We start from the raw sequence: 9,412 nt of genomic DNA on the forward strand, positions 1-9,412 counted from the left end.
CACAGGAAAAGAAGATGTGACTCGGGCCACTGCCTGGGACCTGTGCGGCTGACCAGCTGGGACCACAGCTGAACCCACTCGGGAGCCAGAACATAGTGGGGCTGGTCTCAGGAACCCAGCAACAGCACAGCCCACGGAGGAGGGAGAGGAGGAAACTGACTATAGGGGGCACTTCCTGTGTGCCAAAGGCTAACTGTGTGATCTTGCCCAGCCCTCAGAACCACACATAATCAGCATACCCACGTTCTGGGTCAAGGTTCAAGGTCACATGGCTGGTAGGTGAGAGGGGCCACATTGGAACCCAGGTCTTTGCATCAAGGGCCTTGCTTCACAGCCACCGCACAACCCCCTTCTAGTCCCAGGACGCCGCAAGCTGCTGAGGAATGTTTAGGATGAGGGCGCCGGGAACGGGAGACAGCAATGCCAGCCTCACAGGGACAAGGGCTGGTGTCCCCAAGCCCTCCAAGCCTCCAAGCCAATGCACACCCAGCCTCCTGCTGCAGGGGTGCCTTGTGTTCTGAGGACTTAGGGGAGGCTGCACCCCAGGCCAGGTGTGAGCAAGGGGACTCAGTGGCACGCACATCTCAGCTTCTCCTTCCGGGACAGCTCCACCTGTTCCTCGTCCATGGTGGTGTCGATGGGCCGGAAGTAGGACATGATGGTCAGGAAGTCCTCGAAATTGATCTCATCAGCCAGGCCACTGGATCCCTTACGCAGGTTCCTACGGGAGCAACAAGGAGGGTTTTGGAAATAAATGAAGAACCGGATCTTGTCCTCTTGCTACCATTAGCTCCGAAAACTCTGCTCTCAGGGCACAAACTGGACCCACGATGGCTGCTCTCGCCTTGAGTCTGTGCCCCAGAAACCTGCTTCGTGGAGGGGCTGGGGGCTCCAGAAGCTGAAAGCTCCGTCCCTGCCTCGCCCTCATGGAAGTCCCCCATCAGGGAGGTGGAAGAGAGACAGACCACTGCATGACTGTTGATTCAGGCGGGGACAGAGGGAAGCGTGGGTGTGTGATGGTGCACACAGGCGAGCATTTATGAGGAAACCAAGCAATCCAGTAACTCACCAAATACCTCTCCCGATCCTTTCCTTTAGCTCAGGGGTTGGCAAACCGCCCACGGGCCCAATCTGGCCTGTCATCTATTTTCATACAGCCCATGAACTAAGAAGACTTTCTGGGCCAGGCATGGTGGTTCACGCCTCTAATCCCAGCACTCTGGGAGGCCGGGGTGGGCAGATCACCTGATGTCAGGAGTTCGAGACCAGCCTGGCCAACATGGTGATCCCACGCCTCTACTGAAAATACAAAAATTAGCCGGGTGTGGTGGTGTGCACCTGTAGTCCCAGCTACGCAGGAGGCTGAGGCAGGAGAATGGCTTGAACTTGGGAGGTGGAGGTTGCAGTGAGCCGAGATCACACCACTGCACTCCAGCTTGGGTGACAGAGGGAGACCCTGTCTCAAAAAAAAAAAAAGACTTTTCACATTTTTATCTTAATTTTGTCAGAGTCAGGGTCTCACTCCATTGCCCAGGCTGGAGTTTGGTGGTGTGATCATAGCTCATGGCAGCCTCAAACTCCTGGGCTCAAGCAATCCTCCTGTCTTGGCCTCCCAAAGTGCTGGGACTATATGTGACAGCCATGTGCCTGGCCGGTTTTCACATTTTTAAATAGTTGAAAAAATGCTTGCCAAAAAAAAAAAAAAAAAAAAAAAAAAAAAAATTGAAAAAAAAAAAAAAAAAAAAAAGTCAAAAGAATAGTATTTCATGACGAGTGAAAATTACATGAAATTCAAATGTGAGTGTCCATAAATAAAATTTTATTGGCACACAGCCATGCCCATTCATTTATGCTTGTCTGCAGAGTTGAGTAGATGCAAGAGAGACTGCGTGGCCCGCAAAGCCTAAAATATTTACTCCTTGTCTTTTTACAGAAAAAGTTTGCCAACCTTTGCTCGCTCTCACTAGTTCAAAATTTTAGGATGGTGATTGACTGCAAGCATCACTAAGTAATCTGTTTATACCCAAATACAAAGTTTGCCAATGATTGAAAGTTTTGTGGTAAGTTAGGGCAGATTTGAGGCTGGCCGTATCAATGTGCTTTTTGGAGGAGGCAAGAAAGGGCTGGTGTTCCAGGGGACGGGGACACAGGGAGTTCATGCCCCATGCCGGGCACAGTGCCTGACACCCAGATGAGGGGCTCAGAAATGTGTGGTCCAGCTCGAGTCTTGGCAGTTGCTAAGAAAATAGCTTGGAGGCCAGGCGCAATGGCTCACGCCTGTAACCCCTACACTTTGGGAGGTTGAGGCAGGCCAATTGCTTGAGCTCTGGAGTTCAAGACCACCCTGGGCAACAGGGAGAAACCCTGTCTCTACAAAAAATACAAAAAAATTAGCTGGGTGCGGTGGTGCGCACCTGTAGTCCCAGCTACTTGGGGAGCTGAGGTGGGAGGATTGTTGGAGCCCAGGAGGCCAAGGCTGCAGTGAGCCAAGATCACGCCACTGCACTCCAGCCTGGGTGACTAAGTTTGAGATCTTGTCTCAAACAAAACAAAACAAACAGCCTGGAGACGACTCCAAACCCGAGCTCCTGACTCACTGTCCTCAAACCTTATCACTAACGGACTGCGACCGTGAGCGCCCGAGGCCGCTGGGGAGGCTGTCATACAGCTGGCAAGCTCAAGGTTCTGCCACAGCCCCTCACTGTGGCCCTTCGGAAGGGGCAGTACCTAGCTGGCCGGGGTGGCTAACAGTTAGTGGTTAGTGCTTGGATGTCACTTGGGTTCCACCCAGGGCATGACTGCTGACTGCACCTCCCCTGCAATTCTCTCTTTAGAGGTTCATCTACTACTCCTTTTCAGCACCCAGCAAATACACTGACACCCATACGACAGCCTCTGAGTGGCCCGGGAACTCCCTTTCTTTTTATTTTTCTCTTCCAGATTTTCCAGGGAGAGGTGGGGTCCCAAGTCTGGATGAGAGAAGGCAGCAACTGCCCATCTGCGGGATGAGATCCGTCCTTCCCTCAGGAAGGCCCATCTTTATGTGTTTTCACAGGTCTCCCTTCTTTCTTTTATCGGATGAAGCTCCCAACTGCTCCTGCCACAGGCTTTAATAACCTTGAAGTTCTCGCTGTGGGCGGCACAGACCAAATTTACAGAGCATAAAAATAGCCCCCGGACTTATCAGGCCGCTCTGAAAGCCCTTCCCACAGCGACTGGCTCACACGTCCTTCTCAAGTGGTTTAGGCTGCAGCAAGAGGGATTAAGATTAGCACGGGCGAAAATGTGACAGACCCCTGGGGAAGGCAGGGTGTGTGTCCTTCTCTGGGACGGTTGAGACCTGCTCTGCTTCAGCCTCAGGACCCAATTCAAGGAAGGAGGGTCCCTTCCCCTCCGAGTGCTCCCAGAGGTCTGCAGAGACCAACATTATGGTCTCCAAAGGCAATGAGAGCCAGCGCCAAGGAAACCCAGACAGAGCACCTGGAACCAGCCCCACCTGCTCTCCACTCCTTTTTCTAAATAAAAGGTTTGTTTTTTTTTTTTTAGAGATGCAATCTCACTATATTGCCCAGACTGGTCTTGAACCCTGGCCATATGCAATCCTACTGCCTCAGCCTCCTCAGCTGCTGGGATTACAGGCACGTGCCACCATACCCAGCGCTCTGCTCCCATTTCTAAAATGAGCACCAGGATGAAGATCAGTGGACAGAAAACAGGGGCTACATCTAAATCTGTGGCCCAGCATGAGGGCAGGCCATCTTCTCTCCTTTTGCAAAGATGCCACCTTAACTTTCTAATTCTCCTGTAAGGAATGGAGTGCCCCTGGAGGTGGGGATGGGCTCACAATACCCCTTCCCCAAGACCTGTTCCCAAAAAGTCTTAGGAACAAAGGCTGAGGCTGGTATTTCTTGAAAGGAAAATCCTGTTTCCAGCATCTCCTCTGAAATCCTCCTCCAGCTTCTTCTCAGCATTTACAGGATATGACGTGAAGCCCTTTTCCAACAGTTACAGGCTCCCAGCTGTAGCCCACGAAGTGTTCTGGGTGCAGGCCAGAGGAAACCCTTCTTAAAATCATCCCCTCCCTCGGTGACTTCTGGGCCAGCCTTAGTCACTGGCACCTCCCTTTCTCCACACCAGGTATCTCTAAAGAGCAGCTGGAGGCTGAGGTCCAGGGACCCACAAGGGAGGCTCTCACCGCCCCATACCTGGCCACCACCCTCCGCCTCTGGCTCGGCCTAGATCCCTGGCCATCTTTCCGTGGCAGCTCCACCAGGCAGGCACAACGACAGCTGCTCTCAGCTCCAGACCTGGAGTCTCCTGGTGCCCCCCACATCCCCACACCCAACCCACCCCCAGGTTCACACCTCTAGTCAGTCCCCTGGGAACCTTCCTTTTCTCTCCTGGCCCCTGCAGCTGCCTGGCCCAGCCCCCACCCTCCCGTGCACTCCAAGTGCAGCCGGAATGAGCTTTGCAAAATGCAAATCGGAGCCTGTCGCTCCCCTGCTCAGCACCCTCCTGGGGCCTCCCCCGTCCTCCTGGTAATCCCCAGTCCCACCTGGACTTCCAGGCCTGGAGAGTGGTCTCAACCACCCGCACCAGCGCAGACCTCACTGCCCCTTTCTGCCTAGCTCCCTCCTCAGGGTCCCCACAGGCCTGTCCCACCTGGAGTCCCCCTGAGATGTGAGATGTGGCCACTTGTTTCAACATCCACCTTCTGAACACTCCATATTCCCCAGTGACTGAGGTCCCTGTCCCCTACCTTCAGGGAGCGCCACTGGCGCCTGCGCCAGTCCTTCCATGACTCTGTCCTAAATCAGACCCTCAAAGGAGGAGGAGGCTACTGCCTCCATCTGCCTGTCCCTACGTCTGGCAGCGGCATGCCCAGTGCACCCCCTTGTCTTCTGAAAACCAGAGAGGCGTCCGCCCTGGCCCTTTCCCCACACCCTGTCTCCTGGAGCGCGGCTGTTGATGGAGAACAGCCTGGCAGGTACGCGAATTCCACCTCAAGAGCCCAAAACACAACTCCTGGGTCTGTCCAGGATCGTGAGGCCGACAGACCCGAGTTGGAATCCCAGTTCCTACAAGTGACAGCTGACAACCAAGTAACCTTGGGTCAAGTTTTTCTTTAAGGAATAAGAGCATACACTAAAATGCACAGGTCTTGTGTTTGGACAAACATATGCCCTTGTGAAATCCACCTCTCATCCACCCCAGAAGTTCCCTCTTCCAACTTTACAACTGGCCAGAGTTGCACCCAAGCCTTCTGAAAACAAGCCTCGCACAGACACACACTCCTACACGTGGACACATGCTCCCTCTCGCGTGCGCACGCGCACAAACACACACACGCATGCACAGGCGGCCCCTGGGCTCTGGTCTCCTGTACCATCTTCCTGTCAGTGCCTCCAACTCTAGGTCCCGTCAGGGGCCACGCCTCCCACCCTGACGCCTACTTTGGCTCATCTGGGGACTGGCCTAAGACGCACCGCCCACCTCTGAGTCCTTTCTCTGAGAGCCAGGATTTAAAGGGAGATGGTGCACCGGATTCCACTCTGTCTTTGCCACCGACTGTGCAACTTCACACTCTTCACAGTCACTTAAGCTCCACAGGCCCCTCCTCTTTGGCAAACATGGCAACTGGCCATGAAGACTCCTTTGGTACCAGGTCTCTCACCCCAACTCCTGATCCAACCCTTCCTCCTCATCTATAATCTCCCAGGTGGCTCAGAGCTGCCCCCTGTGCCCCAGATCCTCAGGGCAGCCCTGACCCAAGCCCGGGACCACGATTCACTCCTCCCTGGCCTCCACCTCCCATTCCCACCCTACAACTAACCAGCAGCCACAGCGACCTCTGCAAAGTGCAAACCTGGCTCACTCACCCCCCTACACCCTCACCTCAAAGTCCTTCAGCGCCCCCATCTCAGCTCCTGAAGACCCCTGTTGCTGGTCCACAGAGGCTGCCCGATGCAGCCTGCCCTCCCCACATCACACTGGCCTCTCTTGTGATCCAGCTAGGTCTGCCTCTCAGCTCCCCAAGCTCCCTGTGCCACAGGGCCTTTGCACACACAGTTCCCATCGCCTGGAACCTTCTCTCCCTGCTTTTCCGGTTTAACTCTTGGTCACTCTCTCACCAGGCCTTGCCCCATGGGCCACAGAGGAAGGCCCCTGCATCTCCAGGGGCAGCTGAAGGACCCCTCTCCTGGTGAGCAGCACCCCCAGTTTCCAGTGGGACTCAGGGAGGCTCAGCACCTTGCCCAGGGTCCCACATCCCTGGCAGAACCAGGGTGAGTGTTTCATCCCTGCACAGCTCAAAACCATCAGGGAAGCCCCATGGTCTCATCACCACACCACACCTGTTCCCGTCCTTCCTCTTTCTGCCCATCCTCCACTTCCCAACCATCTTTGCAGACGTGGGGACATTGGGGCAAATAGGCTGGCTGGCCTCAGTGTGGCTGCCACAGGCCCCAGCAGCATGGGGAGGGTACACCCACCCCTTCATCCCCCACAGAGTCCCAGACACCTCCAGGCTCCATCCCGCGCACCCAGGTCTTTTACCTTAAACAATACTGGACACTGGGGCATGAGCTCTGGCCTGTGCCTCAGCTCTGGGACACTGGCCAGGGTGCACACCTCTTTGTAAGCCACGGCGATGAACACATGAATAGCTAACCTCGCGCTTCACCACACATCCCCCCACTCCCCCTCACAGCAACCCTGCTAGGCAAGTGCTATGATTATCTCCACTTTATTTTATTTTGAGACAGAGTCTCATTCTGTTGCCCAGGCTAGAGTGCAGTGGTGTGATCTCGGCTCACTGCAACCTCCACCTCCCGAGTTCAAGGGATTCTCCTGCCTCAGCCTCCCGAGTAGCTCGGATTACAAGTGTACGCCGCCACACCTGGCTAATTTTTTGTATTTTTAGTAGAGACGGGGTTTCACCATGTTGACCTGGCTGGTCTTGAACTCCTGACCTCAAGTGATCTGCCGGCCTTGGCCTCCCACAGTGCTGGGATTACAGGTATGAGCTGCCACGCCCGGCCAATTATCTCCATTTTAGAGATGGTGAAACTGAGGTATCCTCCCAGACGGCCCCCCAAATCCCTGTGTCTCCTGGTAGTCACGTCCCTGTTATGTCCCATCAAGAGGGGGGTGACCTAGTGACTCACTTCTAACGAAGAGACAGAGCAGGAGGAATGGGGTGTCAGTTACAAAAAGATAGTGGGATGTCCCGCTGTTTCATTCAGACGGCTGGCTCTGGAGGAAGCAAGCTGCCATGCTGAGGGCAGCTCTGTGGAGGGCCCAGGAGATGCCTTCAGCCAGCAGCCAACCTGGAAACAGAGCCTCCCTGGTCGCGCCACGAGGTGAGGGACCCCAGTCCCAGCTAATGCCTTGGCTGAAGCTAATGAGTCTTTGAGACCCCCAGCTAATTTGCACCCAGGTTCCTTTCCTCACCCAAAGAAATGATGAGATAATAAAAAAAAAAAGAAAGAAAAACTGGAAAGTGTTTTTCTGAGATGGAGTCTCACTGACTCTCGCCCAGGCTGGACAGTGCAGTGGCACAATCTCAGCTCACTGCAACCTCTGTCTCCCGGGTTCAAGAGATTCTCCTGCCTCAGCCTCCTGAGTAGCTGGGATTACAGACGTGCACTACCACAACCAACTAATTTTTGTATTTTTAGTAGAGACAGGGTTTCACCATGTTGGCCGGCTAGTCTTGAACTCCTGACTTCAAGGGATCTGCCCACTTCGGCCTCCCAAAGTGCTGGGATTACAGGCGTGAGCCACTGCGTCCTGCTAATTCTTTTATTTTTAGTAGAAACAGGGTTTCACCATGTTGGCCAGGCTGGTCTTGAACTCCTGACCTCAGGTGATCTGCCCCCCTTGACCTCCCAAAGTGCTGGGATTAAAGGCATAAGCCACCATGCCCAGCCTTGAATTTTCTTTTTTAACAAGTCTTCCTCAACAGTTGTCTTAGAATGTTTCTAAGAGAATTATTCTTTTTTAATTGTTGTTTTCATTTTATTTTTTTTTTAGAAACAGGGCCTCACTCTGTTGCCCAGGCTGGAGAACAGTGGTGCAATCACAGCTCACTACAACCTCGAACTTCTGGCCTCAAGTATCCTCCCACCTCAGCCTCTCCAGTAGCAGAGACTATAGGTGTGCACTACCATGCCTGGCTATTGTTTTAATCTATGAAGTTTTGGGGTAATTTGTTACACAGCCAGAGATAACGAATACAGAGGCCCAGAGAACTTGAGTGAGCTGCCCAGTCGCCCAGCTATGAATCCAGAATGGTCCAACCCCCAACCTGTGCTTATAACCCCTACCCAGCTCAGTCCCCTCTTCTGGGCATCAGCTCAAAGGGCCATTCTGGGCAATGAGTACCACAAGATGTCACACAACACAGAGGTGCCTGCCACTGGGCTGGTTCAGGGGAAAACACCCACCTGTTGTCGAAGAAGGCACGAACAATTTTGGATCGGATGGGGTTGAGCTCCAGGTCCGGGACATTGTTGAAGTTCTCCTTGCTGGTTTCCAAGAAGAGATACCGGGAAGAGAGTAGGAAAAGACAGCAGATGTCAGCTGGCATTTTCATCCTGTATCAAGCTGTATTTTGGATCCCCAACAGGCCCCACGAGAATAGTTCAGAGTTAGGAGACAGAACTGGAATACGCTTCACTTACCTGCCCCTTCCTCTAACCTTTAGACTGGACAAAGGCAGGGAGGATTTGGAGGCTCAGATACTTTTCTTTTTTGAGATAGAGTCTCACTGTCACCCAGGCTGGAGTGCAGTGGTGCGATCATAGCTCGCTGCAGCCTCCATCTACTGAACTCAAGCAATCTTCTTGCATCAGCCTCCCAAGCAGCTAGGACCACAGGTGCACGCCACCATGCCTAGCTAATTTTTAAAATTTTTTGGAGAGACAAGGGGTTAACATGTTGCCCCAGCTGGTCTTGAACTCCTGGGTTCAAGTGATCCTCCTGCCTCAGCCTCCCAAAGTGCTGGGGTTACAGGTACGAGCCACTGGCCAGGCCTTGAGATACTTTTGAGAATCCAAGAGGTGGACTGGACATTCATCTCCAAAAAAATGCAGAGAGATGGGATTTGTGTCCATTCTGGGGATTCAGAGACTGCCCGAAACCTATCCTCAAATCCCCAGGGAAGTATTCAGAGCAGTGGGGTGCTGGCTTGGAGCTCTGGAAAACAGTCTGGCAGGTCCTCAAAGCTTAAACCTGGAGTTAACAGATGACCCAGCAATTCCACTCCTAGGGATATGCCCAAGAGAAACAAAAACCTGTGCATGAATTTCACAGCAGCATTCCCCACCCACAAAGCAGAAACAGCCCAAACGTCTGTCGACTCATAAATGGAGAAATAAAATGTAGTCCACACAATGGAGTTTGTTTGTTT

At 53.3% G+C, this 9,412-nt stretch overlaps 1 protein-coding gene across 1 annotated transcript in view; it reads right to left on the bottom strand.

Moving 5' to 3' along the window:
• Window positions 1-9,412, bottom strand: part of TESC (tescalcin) — a 52,729-nt gene that overhangs the window by 11,779 nt on the left and 31,538 nt on the right. The window contains exons 3-4 of the mRNA XM_011964543.1: window positions 8,448-8,528; window positions 582-721 (exon numbers count right to left, since the gene is read on the bottom strand). Of these exons, the coding sequence (XP_011819933.1) occupies window positions 582-721; window positions 8,448-8,528 (221 nt within the window). The remainder of the gene's footprint in view (window positions 1-581; window positions 722-8,447; window positions 8,529-9,412) is intronic.

This window comes from Mandrillus leucophaeus, unplaced genomic scaffold (assembly GCF_000951045.1).
Source record: "Mandrillus leucophaeus isolate KB7577 unplaced genomic scaffold, Mleu.le_1.0 Scaffold7, whole genome shotgun sequence".
NCBI classification, from domain to species: Eukaryota; Metazoa; Chordata; class Mammalia; order Primates; family Cercopithecidae; genus Mandrillus; species Mandrillus leucophaeus.